We start from the raw sequence: 22916 nt of genomic DNA on the forward strand, positions 1-22916 counted from the left end.
TTACATCTCTGGAACTTAATAAAAACACAATGTATATTGTTCTTGAATAAATAAATGAAATGAAATGAAACAATAATATTAAAAACATGATTGAAAAATGATACCTAATTTCGTCATTCCACGACATACAAACTTTTGGTTGGATATTTTTCGAGATGTAAGTGTAAGTACTTACTTCTTGATTTCGGTTCACTAAGCAAGATTTTATAGAATTACGAAACATTTTGATTTATTTTGATCCTATTTGCGTTTTTGATGTAAGCGCTCAGCTGACGCCTGACGGACGGGCTGACGGACGGACGGACGGAGTCAAAGACTACAGTATATATAGGGAGAGACGGAGTGATGGGTCAATTTTGACGTTTAAACTTTAATGTCAAACCTATTTTTTTTATTACTTCAGAGATAAGCAATACGTATTAAGCCTACACAGCAGTATCTGTGTCTAGACGGTAGGGTTAGTTTTATATTTAAAATTTAACGAAATCGTTTAGCTACGCATACGTTGAAAAAAACAATATAATACTCAACAAAATAAGATGATGTTTACTGCTTAATGTACCAATGAAACATAGCAATGCCTATTTTGAATGAACTAAAAAAGTTTGTTTGTTTGTTAACTATTTTCTCAGATAAATTTAATCTCAATACATCCTTGGCGAACTATTTTTTGTAGAAAATATCAATATTGTGCCCAAGACACTGTGCTTGGTGATGGGTTAGTGTCACTCAAACAGTTCTCATTATAGTTTGTGCTCAAACAAAGCGCCATCGTCAGTAATCAGTCAAATGCCATGCTATAAAATGCACGCACGCATTGCAGGGCTACTACGAAACACGAAGTTCGTGTCGTGCGGTTCCTCTGACACTTATACTATTTAATACGAGAGCGAGAGGGACGGTACGATACGAACTTCGATTTGCGAGTTTCATAGTAACCCCTCTGTGTTGTTTGTTATTTCTTATAGCAACATTTGAACAAATATTTATTTATGCTTCGGCATCCGCTATTTCCGCTAAACAAAAAAGGAAAAGTTTTTAGTTTATCATTATCAATTAGTTACGTCAAATGATTTGGAATCTAGTTTTATAAATTATGTTATCGTCTCCGGTTATTTATCGTGCTATTAAAATAAAAGACGATCGTAATTCAGTGTTAGACTTTTGACAAGAATTTGTGACCTTGAATGGCACTGGCACTGGCACCAGCTGTCAACTTAACCAACAAGCCAGTTGTGAAAAATGGAATAAACAATTTGGCTTTTGTTTCATAAAAAGGTATAATGATGAGAAGTGAGAACCATCATCTCTTGGATGATAAAATGGATGAAGCAGTGACGCACTACATAACTCATCAGCCGGGCGAGGTACGTTTGTTTTGATTGTAGTTGACACGACAAAAACCTTTGCTTATGTACGAGTCGCAATCGCCTTTTTATGAAACTGTTTTAATTTATGATCATATCTTACTCATTTTCGTGAGTATAAAGGTTTTTGCCGATGCCTAAAATAATTACTTTATTCGTACGAGAGTTTGTTTTGCAAAACTTTAAAAACTAACCAGCCTATTACTATGTAAACAAGGTTTTAATTTATGTTCTGTATTCGTTTAGGTAAATTAAGTATGTATTACGAACGAAAGTCTATTAGAAGCCCAAAGTCGAAGACAGGGCTTTAATGAGTTTGTATTCATAATTCCAGTATTGCATCTGACATACAATGTTTTTCAATTTCTTTATCAAATTTGTCCCAGAATCCGGTGTTAATCCATCGGAAGCTGGTAGGTCAGTCAACACCGGTCAGAGTACCTAGTTTTAGGTTCAGTAAAAATGGCACAGTTTTTAAGATCATAATTTTTGTAAAAAAAATGTTTATCTCCAAGCTTGGTTTGCTTCCTTCAGCTATAATGAGGGCTATCGTTTTTTCACTCACTAGATGGCGCACTGTTGCGTGAGGTTTTTAAGTGTGGCTTTCAAAGTCTGTTATTACGGGCGTGAAAACAATGTTTAGATTAAAATCATATTTAATACACCTTAAAACAGTACCATAAAAATATTGAGCAAGCCACAGTGTTGCATAGTCCCCGTTTTGTTTGGAAAAAAGGGAGTACAAAGGTTTCCGAAAGACAAAACTGTCTCAAAACACAGACATTCATTGCCCCGGAATGCATATTTGCCATAATTAATTTCAGATATTGCAAAATATTCACAAAATTATTCTAATTATAAATAAACCCGCATAGCTCAACCAAAAACTATGAGATTTGACATTTCGGAGACCTCACGCTACACTAGCGCCTCTAGTGGCGAATTCATACGCGATAGCCCTCATTGTAAGAGTAATCTATAACAAAGCACCTATTGGAAAAGAAATAAGTGACACTGATAAATAAATAAATAAATAACTGATATACCTACTACAGACTATTGAATAAATATCTTTTATTATTTTTTATTATTTATTACTACAGCTATAGTGAGACAACAGTTTGGGGGCAAAATGTATGTATCAATGAATCTTTGTTTATATTTTTATCTTTGCACTAGAAATGAAAATCTGCCAAGTCCTAGCAAAATTTAGGGGTCCTACCCCCTCCCAGGGGGTATGGGCAAGGGCGAAATAAAAAAAATGCAAATTTTACAAACTAGGCGAGTGAGGTGTCATTTTTATATGTATTTTTTTGCGCAGAATCAAACAAGATCATACCCATACTTATAGGATCAATATTGTGCAAGATATGAAGGAGTTTTGTTGAATACATAGTATAAATTTTTGTGAAATTTTCAGTCTGTACATGTGGATGCAAATTCATTGGCTTTGAACATTCACGAAGATGAAGGAGGCAGAGTGGTGACGGTGATGAATTCCCAGGGCTTCACTCAGCAAATGTGCAGGTAATTTCTATTAACCGTCGAACACCTGCACGCCACAGTGGCGCGTATTAATCAATCCTAGGGTCCTAGTAAATTACCCAAAAGTTGTTGGTCACGCGACGAGTTAAGGATATTCACTCATCTCTGCCTAAGTATCCCACTGCTTGGGAGCATTCAAGTATTACGTAACGCAATTTGGGGAGAAGGGGTCTTGTAAAACATTATGATGCAATACAGGGGCGGGAGATGTGTTATATCAAATTTGCATCATCAGTTGTTGTTCTTGGCCTATAAATGCTTCTCATGCTGAGTTGCCAGTGTGACTGTGCTAAAAAATGGCAACTTAATTCGAAAAACGGCTAAAGAAAAGCTAAAAAATTAAAGACAAATGGTCATTTTGGTGTTACGTTACATTTAGGAGGGGGGTTAAAAATCTCCAAAAATTGTGTTACATATTACTTGAATGCCCCCCTTGGCATGGGAGAGCAGTTTCAGAATGATGAAGCTTGGACCATATCTCTTACCCAGGCTCAGTTTGAATTGGAAACTTCACACTCACCCTTGAATTTGTTAGCTAAGTGCAGGTTTTCATCACTATATTTTCATTAAATATCATGGAAAATTTCAAATAAATAAATAAATATCATGGGACACTTGACACCAACACTTCACACCTAGTCCCAAACTAAGCAAAGCTTGTACTATGGACACTAAGCAACATAATTCAGCACATAAATTTCGAAACACTCACATGGTGCAAGGGCTTGAACCCACAAACCTCTGCTTGAGAGGGTATAGGCTATATATATAATTTCCAGCCTTGATTTATATATAATGTGTATGTTATCTGTGTTATGTGTCTCTTACCTCTCCAGACAAATAACAGTAGGAGAGCAAGTGGAGGGTGGGCCATGGGGAGAGGAGATCCTGGATCCGGAGAGCCGGCTGGCAGCCATTGTGGCCCATTTAACCCAGAACTCCAGGAATCCGCATCAACCACCACAGCATAAGGTAAGCAGTAGGTAGTGTATACTCAAAAGGCAATAAAAAAGAAAAAGAAAATTAGATGTAGAAATAAGTTCATTATGGTAATTAATTTCTTATTTTTTTGTCTGTAAAGCTTTTATTAAATATAGTACAAAAGTACAATTACTTTTTGCTGCATCAAATGTATTTTGATAAAAAACCGGGCAAATTACATTTGTGGGTATGCTAAAACATTAACTATTATAGTGTTAACAGAGCCCTACTTCCAATCGAAAATACAAACTGAGACATGGATGCACAGAAAAACCAGAAAAAGAGACCAGCACTGGGAATCGAACCCAGGTCCTCAGCAATCCTAGCTATAACCCCTACACCACCGCTAGACACGAATTTCTCCTATGCACACATATCTCAGGTTGCTTTTTTTCTACTACGCTACTTAAGCAGCAGCACTAGCGACATCTATGTTCCGCTCTCATCGAGAGACGTCACAACCCAACTCCCTCACTCACGTCACGTCCCTACTTCCAAGCATAATGTATACAGTGAGCACTCATTTTATATTGGTTTGTTGTACTCCCCTTAATTTTCAATAATTATGTCATCAAACACATACTTTGTTCTACAGATCACATCTGTGAGGGGTGACGTAGAGTCATCAGTTATGCTTGATGGTCAGATGAGGCTATTCAATGCACAGACCCTGGTGAGTATTTGTAGTCTATTCACTGACGGTTGAAAAGCATTATGATAACGTTTTGGGAATGTGATTGTCGCTTAATTATCGCAAACTGCATGAGGGATCACCGACATACACCGGGGTAATAGAGCTAGACCTCGCGGTAGCTTCGTTATAATCCATATCTATATATATAAAAGAAGAAACTGACTGACTGACTGACTGACTTATAGATCAACGCACAGCCCAAACCGCTGGGTCTAGAAACTTGAAATTTGGAATATATGTTCCTTAATAGGTGTAGACGCGCACTAAGAAAGGATTTTTTTAAATTCCCACGGGATAGGGAATAAATGGGATTTATACTTTCACTTCGAAATGGCCCTATTTCAGTAACTTTAATTATTAGAAACTTCAAATTTGGCATGCAAGTAGGTAATACTAACAGCTAAAAACCCTTTTCAGGATTTTACGAAATTCCCACGGGATAGTGAATAAATGGGATTTGTAGTTTCACTTTTAATTAATGACCCTATTTCCGTAACTGAAATTATTAGAGACTTCAAATTTGGTAAACAAGTAGGTAATACTAACAGCTAAAAACTATTTTCAGGATTTATCAAAATTCCCACGGGATAGGGAATAAAATTGAATTTATATTTTCACTTCAAAATGGCTCTATTTGCGTAACTATAATTATTAGAAACTTCAAATTTGGCATGCAAGTAGGTAATACTAACAGCTAAAAACAGTTTTCAGGATTTCTCGAAATTCCCACGGGATAGTGAATAAATGGATTTGTATCTTCACTTTCAACTATTGACCCTTTTACCGTAACTATAATTATTAGAGACTTCGAATTTGGTAAACAAGTAGGTAATACTAGCAGCTAAAAACCCTTTTCAGGATTTATCAAAATTCCCACGGGATAGGGAATAAAATGGGATTTATATTTTCACTTTAAAATGGCCCTATTTGCGTAACTATAATTATTACTTCAAACTTGGCATGCAGGTAGGTAAAAACTGTTTCAAAGATTTTCCGAATATCCCACGGATAAAACGAATAAAGAGGATTTTATATACTTACCAACTGAATCAGAAAACGCATAAGCTAAACCAATAAAACTGAGGACTGGAGATTTGGCAAACTGATGTAAATCTGGTAACAATTATTTAGCAGTGACATCCTACTCATTCTGGTGAGGATCGTCTCCGTAGAAGGGAACTCCTCAAAAGTTGATGGCACACGCAAAAGACTTTACATGATTGTTAAATTTCAATGACAATGCGTTTATATGATATACACCGCCTGATGCTGCAGCCAGGGTTGGCTGTTGATGACGGAACTCCTCAAGGGCTGATAGCATAGATACGAAATTTTACATGTACGTTCAACGAGCTGACACAATTACTTTGCCCACCGCAACCTTTATGATAGCTACTTTTGTGCCCATGCAATGAGTGTTCATGCAGTTCCTCCACCTCCACACTGTAAGAACACACAAATCACACAAATCCATCTATCACCACCACCACTTTACACTGACGCGTTTCGAACTCAACCAGAGCTCATCTTCAGAGCAACACAACCGTTCAGCATGCTACGGTGTGAAATTTGGCATAGATGGACCGAAAGTAATGCAGAGGTGCACTAGGGCAAAGATTAGAGAAATAGAAAGAATAGGAAAATATCTCAACTTTGTTTTTTTCTTTGTTTGTTGGGGGTCATCTCTGAAACTATTGAGCTGAAATAGAAAGATACACTATCCCTGATTGACATTAGACTACTTACTTTAAGAAAAAAATGCAAACTTTCCGCATAATAAAAATAAGTTTAAATAATCGACAATTAAGAATATTTAAATAGATCATAACAGTAATTCATGTCCCGCGGGAACTTTACAATTTGTCGGGATATAATCCTATATCGTGTATGAAGTCGCGGGCAAAAGAAACGCGTAGTATGTACTTTAACGTTTTCTAAAATTCCAACCCTGAATCAGCGAAGCAGGGTTTCAAAGTTGGTAAGAATCATAATTAATTACATATGTAGGTCGATTTTTGTATTACAAAATTTGCACCATCTGTCTAAAAGAAAATCTGTCTGTATTTGTATTTCTATGTAATCCGCCGAAAAATTAATCAAAACACGAAAAAGTAAATGTATGTTACTCCAAATTTAACGCGAGCGAAGCCGCGGGCAAAAGCTAGTATACTAATATAATAAATGCGAAGTGTGTTTGTATGTTTGTGTTTTCTCCGTCTTTCACGCCGTAACGGAGCGACGGATCGACGTGATTTTTGGCATAGAGATAGTTTATGGGCCCGAGAGTGACATAGGCTACTTTTTATCCCGGAAAAATGCAGTTCCCGAGGGAGCAGCGCGCGATAACCGAATACCGCGCGGGCGGAGCCGCGGGCAAAAGCTAGTACTTATAATATAAAGGCTGAAAGTTTTTTTTATGCATAGTTCTAACGCAGGTAAGGATGAACTATGAAATTTGGATATTGAGTGCTTTCAAAAATATCACATATAAATTTCACCTCAGTTTCATCATAGAGCTTGTCTAATTTAAAATAACACTCAAGTAAATCAGTTCAAGTTAGACAGCAAATCTTACAATAAACCGCCCGAGTCCAACGGGGAGCTCAATCCCTGTTCGGCTGAGGCGGTTATTGTCTAAGTAGTCATAATGAACTGATTTTGTTGAGTGAAGTGAGTGAGATTAAATTAGACAAGCTCTACCATAATAAAGCTCGATTTTGACTTTTGTTCAGAATGATATTAGAAATTGCATCCTTCATTGCCAGAAACTTTGCAGGGGTGCCACTCCCTGCCAGACAACCCTGAAATATGTTTAAATAGAAGCCTAATATCATCATCATTATCCGAAAGACGTCCACTGCTGGACATAGGCCTCCCCCTAGGCTCTCCACTCAGACTGGTCTTGTGCTTTCCGCATGCAAAGCGATCCCGCGATCTTAACCAGGTCGTCGCTGCATCTTGTAAATCTGTTTTAAAAAAAAATACCTCGTTGAGTTTCTTGCGGGATTCTTCTCAACAGAGGTTTTTCCGAACCGGTTGTAGTTTTTTTTTGACATTCATAAGTGTATTTATTTATTCCTCTTAATGGCGGCCATAAGGCTTAGGCCAATGTCAGTTAAATTAAAGATAAATATATTCTTCTTATGCATGTTGTACGGTGATTGTAGTTTTTTGCAACTTGATAGCAAAATTCCAGAAACCACGCGGAGACCACTTGCGCATTAAAAAATGTCAGACACGAGAGCAATATAGAATTTTGTGATCACTGTTCACTGTTAAGGTTAATCGCCGCATAAAACACTATCAAAATTATACTTCAACTAGCCATAGAAGCAGAAATACCAAAATTAGATATCGTCTACATCCGCCATGTTCGAATGCTACAAATCGAATAATAATCATAAGTGCATGTTATAGCCTAAATTGATATTTTGACATTGACTTGTTAGACGCCTAATATAATTTAGTCAAATTATAATATTAGCAATGAGCGGCTGTTGCAAATACGCCGCAACACATGACTGTGATTATTAAAACTTTGCTCTGGCTGCGGGATCTTGGTCCATAAGAGCGGTCAGCCATGCCAATGTATCGCCCGCTATCTGTAAATTAAAGATGGCACTCGAAGTTAACATCCATCTGGTAAAAAAAAACCTAAGTATACAAAGATATGCTTTTATTGACGGTCTCTTGTCCAGTGAAAGCAATCAACAGCCTTATAGCCTAAATTGAATGAAGATATTTTCACTTTGACTTGTATTTGTATTTACTAGAAATACAATAAGAAAAAACTAAATATTTACTCATAGGATCAACAGGCTGAGCCGATAGTGGTGCAGCTGCCTCCGCTGCCGCCGCTGCCTCCTCTCCAGGAGATGAAGCGATGTCCGGACGCTGATTGGTTCAACAGTAAAGCTAAAAGCACTCTCAAGGTATGTCTGTAGTCTGGAAGCTGTCAGCCAGTCGCATAGTAACGTTTAGCTTAGTAACGTTAATAATAAAATTTGTTTTAGTTAGTTTAGACTCGTCAGTTTTCTTCGTATTCCTAAAGATTTAAGTGAGAAAGAAGAAAACTGATATTTTGCTTCAAGGTCTGAAAGACATTAGCCAAGTAGTTTAAGTGTAAGTCACGCGACTAAAGCGGTGGCGTGCAGTGAGCGTGTTGCAGCAGCCGCTAAGAAGGACTACTAATTAGCCTGAAACAAGACGAGCTAAACTCAATTAAAGACGTGAGTTATCCGTATTTATTTCATTAAATCAAGGTAGTTTCATGTTCAAACTTGTACAAAGCCTATTTCAAAAATCCCTACTTTAATACTATAATATTATAAATGTGAATGTAACTCTTTCTGTCTGTCTGTCAGTTACCTTTTCACGCTTCAATCGCTGAACCGATTTAGACGAAATTCGGTATGGACATAGTTGGAGTCCTAAGCAAGGACATAGGCTACTTTTTATCCCGGAAAATGTATAGTACACGCGGTATAGCGATAAGCAAATTCTACGTAGACGGAATCGCGGGCAACAGCTAGGAAATAAATGAAAAACAAGTATTGTTTCGACAGAGTGATAGCCCGCTATTGGACTCGGACGGGCAAGTCCTGGAGCTGGCGGGCGCGTCCCCCGGCCAGTCCCGCCAGCCCAGCAGGAAGAGCTTGCCGCACAAGAAGAGGATATCACGGAAGCTGAAGAGGAACCCAGGGAACAGCACGCCGCAGCAGGTGAGACTAATTTTTTTTTATCATCAGTTCCACTACTAGGCCTTTGAGAATGAAAGGGCTTGGGCCGGAGATCCCACGCGGGCCCAGTGCGTATTTTGAACTTCACGCACCTCAAATAATCCTAGGTATGCCTGGCATGCTTGACCCAATCCGTGGTTCTTTGTCAAGGAGACCTCGAACAGAAAGCTCGGCTACACAGCCCGGTGGCGGCGGCGAAAACCTACCCTCATCTTCATCACAATTTTTTTTTCACGAGACTGATGGAACACATACATAGATCAAGAAGATGAATGGGTTCTGCAGCGGCGGAACCTTCATTGAGTTCCCGGTTTGACGCACTACATTCGCACACTAGCTAAGAACTAAGGATTGGTCCAAAACAGGTTATGCATAACTATGCTGTCAATACGTGATTATTACACGGGTATATTTCAATAATTATTTATTTATTTATTTTTATTAATCAATTAAAATTTACAAACTTTCAAACAACACGAAATTTGACCCAAACTAGTTTTTTTTTCATTTCCTAACAAACCCGATTGTTCATTTTATTTCAGGATATAGTGGTGATCAGTTGCAACGAGGAAGTGCCCCAAGAAGAAATATTGCCGGATAACTTCGTTACTCAAGTCACTCACCAGACTCACCTGGCTCAGGACACTCACCATGCCATCACTCATGAGGTATAACTTTCGTATAAACCCCCGGAGTTTAGTACCCACAACTAATGACTATAACAATAGTCACCGCTGCTAGTATTCACAACCAGTAGCTAACAATAGTCGCTGCTACTATGTAAAGAAAGAAAGGTTTATTTTGGCTCCATAAGTACCACCTAAAACTAAGACTAGAACTAGCACCCAAAAATGTAGTACCCAAAACGAATGCTTGCCAATAGTCGCCGCTACTAGTACTCACAACTAATGCCCGCCTATAGTCGCCGCTCTAGTACCCACAACGTACTGGTTGAGGCGACTATGGGCCAACAATACCCACAACTAATGACTATAACAATAGTCACCGCTGCTAGTATTCACAACTAGTAGCTAACAATAGTCACCGCTGCTAGTATTCACAACTAGTAGTTAACAATAGTCACCGCTGCTAGTATTCACAACTAGTAGCTAACAATAGTCACCGCTGCTAGTATTCACAACTAGTAGCTAACAATAGTCACCGCTGCTAGTATTCACAACTAGTAGCTAACAATAGTCACCGCTGCTAGTATTCACAACTAGTAGTTAACAATAGTCACCGCTGCTAGTATTAACAACTAGTAGCTAACAATAGTCACCGCTGCTAGTATTCACAACTAGTAGCTAACAATAGTCACCGCTGCTAGTATTCACAACTAGTAGCTAACAATAGTCACCGCTGCTAGTATTCACAACTAGTAGCTAACAATAGTCACCGCTGCTAGTATTCACAACTAGTAGCTAACAATAGTCACCGCTGCTAGTATTCACAACTAGTAGCTAACAATAGTCACCGCTGCTAGTATTCACAACTAGTAGCTAACAATAGTCACCGCTGCTAGTATTCACAACTAATGCCCGCAGTTAGTCTGGTTAGATATGTTGACGAAATAAATGAATTTGAATTCTGATAAAGCCGGAAACTAAAGCACTGTAACTTCAAGACGGAACGACATAATCCTAGCCAGCGTGCTTGGGCTTTTAAGAAAAGTTGTACGGTCAAGGAAACTGAATCACGTGCCAGGATGGAACCTTTGTGCTGCTAATGTCTGGTGGACATCCTATAAATTTACTAAATAAATTATAGCAAAATTGATTGTGAAATGGTTCCACCCTCGTACGTGATGCAGTTTCCTCGACTGTACTTTGACCCCATATGGTATTCATGTTCTGATGATGGAGCAGTCGGGCAGGTTAACCATTTGATTTATCATTAGTGTTACAAGTTCCTAAATATTTTTTACTAGGTCCGACCGGTGCTTCTATGTTCGCTGTGCGGGGAATACTACGGCGAGGAGCAGCTCAAGTTCTACCAGCATCTGAAACAGCACTACGAACCGCACGCCACCATCATCATCGAGAACCCTGTCTCCGACCTTGGCATAGATAAGGTATGCTGAGCTCGGGTGACACTCTTTCCCGGCCCGAATAATACCGACCCTGTTTTTCGAAAATAGGTATTTATATATTTAGGTCGGTATTTCCATGTCGGTATTATCCGGGCCGGGAGAGAGTGTCACCCCTGAGGTCAACTCTCTGCCTATATAATCATCATTGGTGCTCTAGGCCTAGAGCGGAGGGTTGCGGCGTTTATCAATTCTTAGAAGAATGAAGAATTGATGACTCCACATCATTTACGTCTCGTTACCGAGCACTGACCTCTTAAAAGCGTTTGTACCTGCTGAGCTGGCAATGTTGCATTTTTGTTAGTTTTTCTCGATTATTCCATAAAAATTGAATGAAAATTAAAAATGTGATCTGTTAGAACTGTTCTGAATATATAAGTTAACTAGCTTTTGCCTGCGCCTTCGCCTGCGTGGAATTCGGTTATCGCGCGCTGTTCCCTCGGGAACTGTGCATTTTCCCGGGATAAAAAGTAGCCTATGTCACTCTCTGGCCCATAAGGCACTTGTCTCACCGCCAGCGAGGAAACGATTGGCTATCGACTATATTCTCGCGTAAGAAACGAACAAAAGATATAAGATCCTGTGTGAGTAAAAGAGACACATATATTAATAGTTGATCGCTGGCAGTTCACACTGTCGGCGAGAACTCGCTCTTACATCTTTTGTCGCAGCGACAAGAGCTATAAAAACTCGCTGAGCTATAGATACTCGCTCAGCGATATCAGCTTAGCGGCCGCCCCGCACGAGCTAGTCGAGTGGAGCGAGTAATCAAGTGCCTTATGGGCCAGAGAGTGACATAGGCTACTTTTTATCCCGGAAAATTGCACAGTTCCCGCGGGATAGCGTAATCGAATTCTACTCGGACGCAGTCGCGGGTAACAGCTAGTATTATATAGTTTTACTAATTTAACCTTTTTTTTTTCAGATGACTAACACATGTATAGAAGACAACGTAGCAACTCTCCCAGACTCAATAGTAGAACTATCATTAGAGAACACAGTACCTAAAACTATGTACCAAACCATCGATAAACACATATTGTACACGTCAAGCGAAAAAACCCTTCACTACTCTAGCAATAAGCTGCAATATTCAATGGCCAGTATGGATAAGGACGTGGTCACGAACGAAGTGGAAAAAGATTTGTATAATAGTTTGGATAAACTGGAGATTTATAATTGTATGAAGTGCAGTAAGTCGTTTAGGAAGCAGAAGCAATGTGAGGCGCATATCAAAGAAGTCCATGGCAAGGTGAGACATTTTTAAATACTGTATAGATTCAGGCGTTACTTTGCGGGAGGTCCATGTTAAAAGAAATGGAATATCTGTCTTGCTCCTCCGCCAAGTAGTGAGGCCAAGTCGTGCGAAACGGCTACGTTTGAGTTGGAAAAAATGTTTTTTCATGCAATTTAACCCGCCCTCCCTCCACATAAAAAACGTAAATAACCAACGATGATGATTGCTTGTTGGTGGGTTCAGTTAAGTTTGCGTTGGTTATTTACGTTTTTAATGTGGAGGGAGGGTGGGTTAAATTGCATGAAAAACATTTTTCCAACTCAAACGTAGCTGTTTCGCACGGCTTGGCCTCACTACTTGGCGGAGGTGCAAGACAGATATTCCATTTATTTTGAGACATTTTTACTTAACAACTTCTCTGTCTAATGATTTATGTAAGAATCGTGTATATTGATAATAAGTTTTGTAGAGTTATGAATATTGGTCATTGCAGTGGCGTAGCTAGGTAATCTAGGGCCCTGGGGCAAATAAAAAAAATGGGGCCCACTGCTATCAAAACTGGTAAGGTTTTTTGAAGTAAAATCAGTATATATTACAAATACTTTAAAAATGCTAAGCAACTTTATCATCAGCTATAAAGCAGAATTCGAGGGCCCCCTGAGCTTGAGGGCCCCGGGGCACTGCCCCGCCTAGCCCCTTGGTAGCTACGCCACTGGGTCATTGACATGCAAGGTTTATTGAAGATTGGCATTATAACACCTACGAAACGCCAGTGTTGCCATGTGTGGCGCGCTTGACAGAGCCTGAGATCTGGACGCGGGAAAATCGATCGTCAATTATTGTCAGTTTGTAAAAGAAGTCTGGCCCGAGTCGACAGTCTCAGGAACTGTTATGCGTTTCTTTGTTATTGAATAGGCTTTTCTTGAAGTTACTGTGAATCGTCCATAGATCCTAAGATTTCAGTGAATGAACGCCGTATTGTTTTCATTTTGTGTCGACCAATTAGTGGACTTTTGTTAGTTCTCCAAAACAGTTTCATTCACTTCCTATCTTACGATATACATGAACACCATAAAATGATACAACGGGTCCATATGACTCGCATAATTTTTGTATAAGTGACAGATGCAGTTTGTCATAATTATTTTAAAAAAAATTGAGAATTTGTTACAAAAAATCCTAACCTAACTTACACTGTACAAGACGACCATAAAAAAGTCTCGATAAATATGTATAACTATTAATTCACTTCTGAATTTCTTTTCGGATAAATATATGAATATCCGTAACAAACTTCATTTAAATCGAAGGATATGAAAACTAAACGGAACGGAACGAAACGAAATTTATTTATTTGCTTTATTTTAGTTTAAAAGTAGTACATTATATGATGTTCAATGATCACTCACTATCGTGACTACTTTTTAAAAACCTCCACCTTAAAACCTTAAAATTGATAATTTTTCTGAGTAAATTATTATTTCAAGGGTCAATTTTATTGGTGTATTGATTTGCGTTTACTCCAACAGCTTGAAGACATGGGAGAGTTCAGCGAGCCGGAAGACCTGATGGAAGGCATCCACGTGTCGGTGGAGGGCGCGGAGGGCGCGGAGGGGGGCGACGCGGGGGGGCAGTACTCCCCCGCGCTGCTGCCGCATCTCACAGTCGACAACGGGACCGTGCACCAGGACCACGTGCGACACTGGTGAGGGACCACCTTTACACCACTACAGTTTACCCGCGGCTTTGCACGCGTTAACCATTTGATCCAGTAGTTCAAATTAATATTACGGGATTTTTCTTCATTCCCGTGGGAATTCCCGACACTTACATCGTAGTCTTTATTGATGTTGCATTATAAACAACAGTACTTTACATGACTCTACCCAGCGAACGAGATTCCGAAAATTTTATCCCTTAACTAATCACTTGGCTATCCGGTGAATGTTATCTTAGTGGAAGACTAGTGGAAGAAATCATGGCTCCGGAATATTAACCTGGAGGGCACAAATTTTTTTTTTGATGTTATCCTGGGAATGACATTCTGGACATCTATGTATGACGGAAGCATTCTACACTTCCACTGAATGTCGATATAGTTGAATAAAAGGATTCTGTATTTATTATTATTATTTTTGTCATGTAATTTTTTCTTTAATTTTATACTGTAGATTATAACTAACTGTTGCGCGCGGCTTCGCCCCCGTTCCAGTTTTTTTTTAATTTTAATTTACAACCTTGTCCTGACAATAAAGAAAACAGAAAAAAAATATCCAATTTGGTGCAGTCGTTCGGAAGTTATCCGCGTACATACATTTCGGCGATTCATTTTTTAGATTATTTATATTGAAAAAGTGACTTTCTGCCAAGTTTCTTGCGGCGCGTTCTTCTTGGCAATGATGGTCTTTCCGAAAGCACTTTTTTCTTTTTTTTTAATCTGCAATGCAGAGCAACCGTTCCGGATGGCTCAAGAAAGGATAGAATTTCAGAGCTAACGACCAACCTCCAGTACGGGAATGGCACTATAAGAAGAATAATCTGTGTTGTAGGTACATGCGCGGCAACCAAGCCCTCAACTGCGGCACGGACCCATACTGCCCGGTGTGTCCCGCGCCCTCGCCCGCGCCCGCGCCCGCGCAGCGCTCGCCGCGCGCCGCGCACGCGCACCACACGCACGGCGCGCCAACGCACGACGCGCACGAAACGCATGAGCCGCAAGAAACGCACCATCTCAAAGGTAACCTCGATTTCTATGACGAGTAGAGACTAGTTACCATGGCAGCTTGAAATGACGGTTAGTTAAATAGTAGATTGATAACCAAAGGTGAAAAGTGACCCATTTCACCCGAGATATTTCTGGCGCTCGAACGAAGTGAGAGCGTCAATAGTTCGAGGGGAAATGGGTAATTGAATTTACTTATAGCCAACCTCCATCCAACGGTACCTTTTCGTTTGGCCACTTGCCACGGCCGACTATAAAAAAAAATCGAGTTGGTCACGACCAAGGAGCTTATAGACAAAGATAGATAGATAAAACGTTTATTTTGATACTGCAAACACACAATCAACATTACAGAAAAAAATGGGTCCAAACTTAAAAGATCTGTGTTGATCTAGAAATCAAATTGGTTCACTGTACTCCTAATTTTTTTTACTTTATTTTTGTTATGCCGTATTTTTCCCTTAGTAATTATATATACTTCCACATTCACAGAAGAAGTATTCCAAAGAATATTCGACGTAGAAGTACCGACGACGGAAAGTTCAACGTTCACCGAGAACATCATACCCGACAGCGAAATACCCGAGCCGGTCAGAGAACCCGAGGACGAGAAAACTGATAAGGGCAAGAAACCCGGCAAACAGTTCGGGTGCCCCCAGTGCGGTCGGGTGTTCCAGCATCGGAACAGTTTGCTGTACCATCTGTTGTCGCATAATGGGAAGCAGCATGTGTGCAGGGAGTGCAATAAAGGGTTCTATACGGCTGGTGCTTTGAAGGTACGTATTTTTAACGACGGAATGGTTTTCTACAGTCGTCGTCTTCAACTTGTGAGCAAAAATTTGATCAAATATATCTGAACACGACTCTATTGTTAACGGCGTAGAAGCGTGTTCAGATATTTTTTCACTCTCCGTTGTGGCAGATATTAAAAAAAAATTGATAAAAAAACAATTGTGGCTCCTTTTTTAATTTTGATGAGAATTAATAGGTTCTCTGCCTTTTCCCAACTCGCGATTCCCAAATGTTTCAGTTGCCAAACTGTTTCATTTCCCAACTCACGATTTTCTATGAAACCATTTTTTTTGGAAACTTTCATGAAACAAACCTAACCTAACCTACTGTGTTCTATAAAACCATAAGAAAGTACACTAAGTTTTTTTTTGGGTTTTGGAGAAAATCGTGAGTTGGCAAATGAAGCATTTTGCCAAACCGTGTTTTTCCATTTTTTGGGAAAAGGCTGGATACCGAATTTGTAGTTTATATCAATTCAATATCAAGTAATAGATTCATTCCGAAATGTTATGCCATTATGATCCCTGTCCTGGTGTTGTTTAGATTCACAAACGCGTGCACAACGGCGACCGCCCATATAAGTGCGAGGAGTGCGAGCGAGAGTTCCGACAGTGGAGCGATCTCAAGTACCACAAAGTTTCGCTGCATTCTAATCAGGTTAGTATTTCTAGAGACTTAGGGGCTGTTTCACCATCCATTGATTAGGGTTAACCGACGGTTAAATGTGATGCCGTCTCCGTCTATTCGAACAAAACAAAAAGAGACGGCATCACATTTAACCGCCAGTTAACGCTAATAAATGGATGGTGAAACAGCCCCTTAGATTTATTTTCAAGATAATTACCTAGTACATATTTAGTTAATAATGTAAAAAAAATGTGGTAGCCTCTACGGCCCAAGCCCTCTCATCCTGAGAGGAGACCTGTGTTCTACAGTGGGACGTATACATATAGGCCGAGATAGTGAAATAAATAGTTGATCTATTTAGTTGGCATATAAGTGATATAACAGTTTACAGTGAGATAAAGAAATTAAAGAAGAAAGCATTTGCAGCAAAGCAAGTTGCTGTCATTTTCTTGCGACTTAATAATAGTAGATTATTGTCGTGGCATGTTTTTCCACCGAAAACACGCCATTTGAGTTGGCTGTATACGACTTGTGCCAACATTTCCATGGCCGTTTAAACTTTTTAAAAAGTTTGAGACACGACAATAATGGAATTTGTATGCGACATTATTATTGAGCGAGTTAGCAATCTTTTTTAACTTTTTAGTTTTTCGCTGACCATAAACTGCACTTTGCCTTCTGGTATATAAAGGATAATGTTTTAAGGACATTTTTGAAAAAAAAAGTTTTGTTTACGCAGAAACACTTCAAATGCGAGTTCTGCGGCAAAGAGTTCGCGCGCAAATACTCTCTGAGCGTCCACCGTCGCATCCACACCGGCGAGCGCAACTACAAGTGCGAATACTGCAACAAGAGCTTCCGCGCCTCCTCCTACCGCCTCTCACACATGCGGACGCACACAGGTCAGTGCACACACACACATACACATACTGAATAATACTGCGCTCACCTGCAAACTTGTACACTTACATTTATGTTCAATAGACGACACTGAGTATGAATGTAAAATATGACGGGGGGATAAAAAAATATTTTTCACTTCTCATGCTCGTAAAGTTCGTGTTTATGCTGAATTTAGGGGACATACAATGACTTTTCATGCTCTATTGCATAAAGTAAAATCGTCGTCTAAGGCCAAGGCAATCAGGTGTAAACAGCCACAACAAAGAAGTTTCTACATAATATATATTTTAATAATTTGTAATTTATATAAAACTAAAAATCAATCAAAATAGACCAATAAAACTAAACATTTATAATTCCATAATGATGCATTAACAATAAAAAGTACATAGTCAGTGAACAATTGTTTCCACTGTTGGTATTTCACTTCCTCGCCATCGAAGTGTAAAGCAGAGTGTAAACCTCGAACATTAAGCCCATGTTCCCCTCGACGTGTCTATCTACCCTCGCCGTACCGGCTCGGGTGGCTATATGAATCTCGGATGAAATCGCTTGTTTTATGCTCTTGTTGTACAATCTACTATTGTATTGTAACAATATGGGTATCAAATGCAAGCTAATAATTAGCCCGTTCTAAAAATATACATGTTATTAACACTTTTAAGCTACCACGTTCACATAAATTAAAATAGATCATAAAAAGTCGACTAACTTAAAAAAAATAAAAGAGAAAACAGGTCTAGTGGTCTAAAGTAACTTAAAGTTCAACTTCGGACTTATTAGTGAGAATTGGGCCGGCCACGATTTTTACTTTCACCAGACTTTTCTCTTTCTTTTTAGTATTTTTAAGTCAGTCTTGGTCTTGGTTTTTGAATTTCTTGTAAAGTTAGATAGTCCAAATTCTTCGCAGACGGAGTCGCGGGCAAAAACAAATAAAACAAAATAAAATATTTTTTACAGGCGACAAGCCCTTTAAATGTACACAATGCGGCAAGTGTTTCCGTGTGGCCGGGGACCTGCGGCGCCACGCGCTCACTCACGACAAAGTACGCACTCGCTTCGAAAAACAAGTCAAGATCAAAGAGGAACAGGACGACAAGAAATCACCAAAACAAAAACCGGACAAAAAGGAACAGAAAAACAAAAAAGTTGCCACCGCTTCCACCACCAAACTACCAATCCTAAAGTCCATCCTAGATAGGAAACTAACTAAAATCAAAAAGGATGTCATCAAAAAAATCGGAGCGCCCAACGTTACAGTCAATTGTAATAAAGAAGAAGGACAGTTTAAGATCAATAATGAATTCACGAATAACGTAGAAGTGTTTGATACTAGGAACTATAAATTCAAAGAAGTGTACGTAAGTAAGGAAGAACAAGAAAGGCAGTATGAACTAGAAGAAAGGCTACCGGATGAAAGAAACTTTGCTGTCCTCAAACCTATGTTCAGGAGCAATGACGCGGTTGAGACTGAGAAGGCTTATACAAATAGGACTGAGAACACAGACGGCAAAATGGCGGTGTTCACTCATGTAGAAAAGTGTAAAGACTATGGTGTTTCGATAGTGTCGAACTCACAGGTGTCCCTTACTGACATCAGACATTTAGAAAGAGACGTTAGGGATGTGAGAAGTGATAATTTGAATGGGGAAGTGATCGAAAACGGCTTCTTGGAAAGGTTAGCAGCTCTGTACAACATATCGGCTGTATGAAAAAAGTTTAGGAGATTCAATGACGTACTTTACGGTCCTTAATTCTATCTCCGAAATTTTAAAATAGGTCCTAATATGATGTCTGGAACAAAAAGTAAAGTGTAATAAAGTCATGTCGGTGAACCAGTGAACACGTAAATATAGCCCACCTTTAGCTGTCTTTAGTAGGAATACTTGAAATTTCACTTTTCACCGCCAAAGTAAATATAGGTATATATTCAAATGTTTTGCTGTATTTGTCGATCCCTATTTCATTACCCTTCTCTACCAATCAATGGTTGACTGGCAAAGATCCCTTCAGGGATAAGTCCGCCTTTGTACTTAGCACTTTTTTGTGTAACCTTTTTGTTGTACAAGCGCCATCAGATATTTCGGAGCAGACAAAGTGATCAAAAATATCGGGACATGCAACTCTAATGCCTTGAGAATAGAGTGCATGTTCCGATATTTGTGATATTTTTACAATATTTTATTTAATTAACAATGTTCGCATTTTATTGTAATGTATTTTTTATACCAGCACAAAAAGTAAAGGTGGGAATTTTTTCCCCATCTGTTACCACTGGTAACTAATGGGAATAAAAATTCCCATCTGTTACCACTAAACTAATTAGTGGTAACTAATGGGAATAAAAATTCCCATCTATTACCACTAAACTAATTAGTGGTAACAACTGGGTTTTTTTTCCCAGCAGTTACCACCAATTTCTTCAGTGGGTATGAGATGGGAAAAAAATCCAATTAGTTACCACCACATTCATTTTAATTTTCAGCAGTTTGTTCTATCTATTCAATATTTATGGAGTTATTTTATCTTATCGCGAATATCATTCCTATCTGTTACCACTTTCCTAATAGTTACCACCAATTGCTTTAGTGGTAAAAAGATGGGAAAAAAATCCCAGCTGTTACCACGTAAAAATTGGTGGTAACAGGTGGGAATAACCCAAAGTAACCAGACGATGGTTTTAGCACTATTGCAATGGATTTTAACTCATAGCATTAACATTGGTTTTAGCGGGCAAAAATAAATTTCAGGTTATACTTACTGTTATCAAATCAGACGGCTAAAGGTCCAGACTTAGTGAAATTCATTTTGTAAATTATGTGAATTGTTATTTACGCATTTTGTATAATACATGTACAGTGTTAGTGTTATTAAATTTTGATTATGATAATCTGGCCTCTCATCATACTTCATAATTCTTTTTAGTGCCTAAAGTGGAGATGAAATTGTATGAATACTTGTATAAAATTGTAGTAGTTATATCGAAGTATTGTGTAGTTGGTTGCGAATATTATGAATTAGTTTTTTTTTTACTACAAAAAAAGTAATTTATATTTCGATATATTTCCAAATATTTCGATAAAAGTCATCATTCGGGTAAGCGTATGCCACTCTGAATTAGGAAATAATATGAATTTAAACGTCCTAGGGACAGTATTATAGGCATTACAAAGAATTTTACTTTTCGTCCACTTCTCTTTTTTGTTTACCTGAAATAACGTTGTTTGTTTATATGTAGTGCCACGAGAGTTGAAGTAAATGATTACACACACAGCTACAACATGTCGTGTAATGACAGCAGGATTTTGTCATTTACTCATTCCTTTGATTCATTCTCATTTTGTGCAATCAGTTCTTTTTGTAGCCTGTGTGTAATCATTCACTTCAACTCTCATGGCACTATGTATACTCCGTGTTGTTTACTTAGAACTGAAATATAATCCACTTCAGGTGGTCGGTTTGATGAAATGGCACGTGTATAGGATTCGTCGACAGTGCGATAGTGAAATATTATCAGAACAAAGGCCTTGTATTAAAAATGGAAATTTAATCAGGGACCGATCCATCCCCCTCCTAGTAAAACCTTTTATCGGCTTGAATAAGCCAAACTGAACTTGTAAAAGTTCCGAATAAGAAGTACCTACCTAGATACTTAGGCCGTTATTTGTAAGCAAGCTCAAAAGTATGTATCTATTTTGAAAATATATACACATTATATTTATGATTATGAGCCGTTGCATACATCAATTTATATTTGTCTAGCATTAGGTACTATTATGTAGAGCCAATATTTGTTTATATATAAAAAATACAACTGAATTGATAACGTCCTCCTTTTTTTGAAGTCGGTTAAAAAATATATTTATAAACTAATGTTGGCTCCAATTTAGAACAAATTATTAAAAATATCACAACAAAACACAAAGTTGGTAATAACGCATAATATGACCAATAAAATAGTAACAACATAAGTATCTAAAAAAATGTATTAGACTAATGAATGGTGCCAATGAATGTCCACCGCTAAATAAACTATAATTTATTAACTATCACTAATAAATAAAAATAATTTAATAAAAACGTCCAAATGCATGGAAATTTTGGGATAAGCTTACAAAGTCCACTGTAATTTTGTATTGCCAAATGAAAATGTATATGGAACAATTAATTTTAAGTGCAACAAAATACAATTTTATATTTAATCGTCCGAAACAACAGCACAGACTTAGCACTAATATCTAAATAAATAGGAGGTGGAAGTCGCGTTGTATTGTTCGTCACATAATCGCGTGATGCCATATAAAACATGTTAGTAAATGGCACGAAAGAAGAACTCAAAATTTCTTGCTCACATTTGGTTTTAACGAGCGAGAGCGGAATATGATTTTGGGTTCTACTTCCGTGCCGTCTACTATAATGCCACTAGGGGTTTTATCAAAACAAACTTCTATCGCGACTACATCCCTGCGTTTGAATCACAGACAGCCATAACTTGATCCAATATTATTTTTTTGGGGTATCGTTGGATAGGTATTTTAAAACCATTAGGGGTTTTCTAAGACTAAGATTTTTCGATTCAGTGATTTGTTTGCGAAATATTCAACTTTAAAGTGTAAATTTTCATTAAAATCGAGCGTCCCCCCCCTCTAAAATCTAAACCGGTCGGCGGAAAAATTGTAAAAATTCAGGATGGTAGTAAATATATCAATCTTTCAAGGAAAACTATAATGGCTAAGTTTGCTTGAGAATTATTTGTAGTTTATGAGTAAATAGCAGCCCAAGGTATAAAATATACCTAAACTTGGAAGATTCCGTATAAAATACGAAATCCTTTGAAAAATATTACTTTATTTTTCGTAATGGCTACGGAACCCTATTTTGGGCGTGTCCGACACGCTCTTGGCCGGTTTTATTCGGGATAAAATTTGTCTAATTACTAATTGCATTTACAATATTAGTATGGATACGGTAGTTCAATGAAATGCGGTTTCTAATTTTTCGATTTAAAAAAACATCTCTACCCGTTCCATTCACTCGTACGCTTTATCAAAGAGAATATAACCACTACGTTTTTACGTTTGGGCTTTATAACAGAGGCATCTGGGTCAATCTATTTCTGAGCGAATGTTACCCTGACCAGTAACGCAGGAGACATCAGTCACACTGTTAGAAAATGATTGCAATGCACTATTAGCATGCTTAGGAGATGAACCATCAGCGAAC

General features: G+C 38.3%; 1 protein-coding gene across 1 annotated transcript; it reads left to right on the forward strand.

Annotated features, from left to right (window-relative positions):
• Positions 1-1011: 1011 nt before the first annotated feature.
• On the forward strand, positions 1012-22332 carry LOC141445343 (uncharacterized). Its single transcript, XM_074111166.1, has 15 exons — positions 1012-1367; positions 2788-2894; positions 3749-3884; positions 4489-4566; positions 8397-8519; positions 9153-9308; positions 9869-9994; positions 11254-11397; positions 12338-12664; positions 14179-14354; positions 15199-15386; positions 15864-16147; positions 16707-16820; positions 17530-17692; positions 18654-22332. Exons 1-15 carry the CDS (start codon positions 1284-1286, stop codon positions 19403-19405), a joined length of 2958 nt encoding a protein of 985 aa, XP_073967267.1. The 5' UTR covers positions 1012-1283; the 3' UTR covers positions 19406-22332.
• Positions 22333-22916: the final 584 nt, after the last annotated feature.

This window comes from Choristoneura fumiferana, chromosome 2 (assembly GCF_025370935.1).
Source record: "Choristoneura fumiferana chromosome 2, NRCan_CFum_1, whole genome shotgun sequence".
Lineage (NCBI taxonomy): Eukaryota > Metazoa > Arthropoda > Insecta > Lepidoptera > Tortricidae > Choristoneura > Choristoneura fumiferana.

Coding starts and splice junctions, on each gene's coding strand:
- LOC141445343 (XM_074111166.1), top strand. CDS start 1,284: ATGATGAGAAGTGAGAACCATCATCTCTTGGATGATAAAATGGATGAA. Junction 9,995..11,253: donor ACCATGCCATCACTCATGAG/GTATAACTTTCG, acceptor ATTTTTTACTAG/GTCCGACCGGTGCTTCTATG. Junction 12,665..14,178: donor TCAAAGAAGTCCATGGCAAG/GTGAGACATTTT, acceptor TTACTCCAACAG/CTTGAAGACATGGGAGAGTT.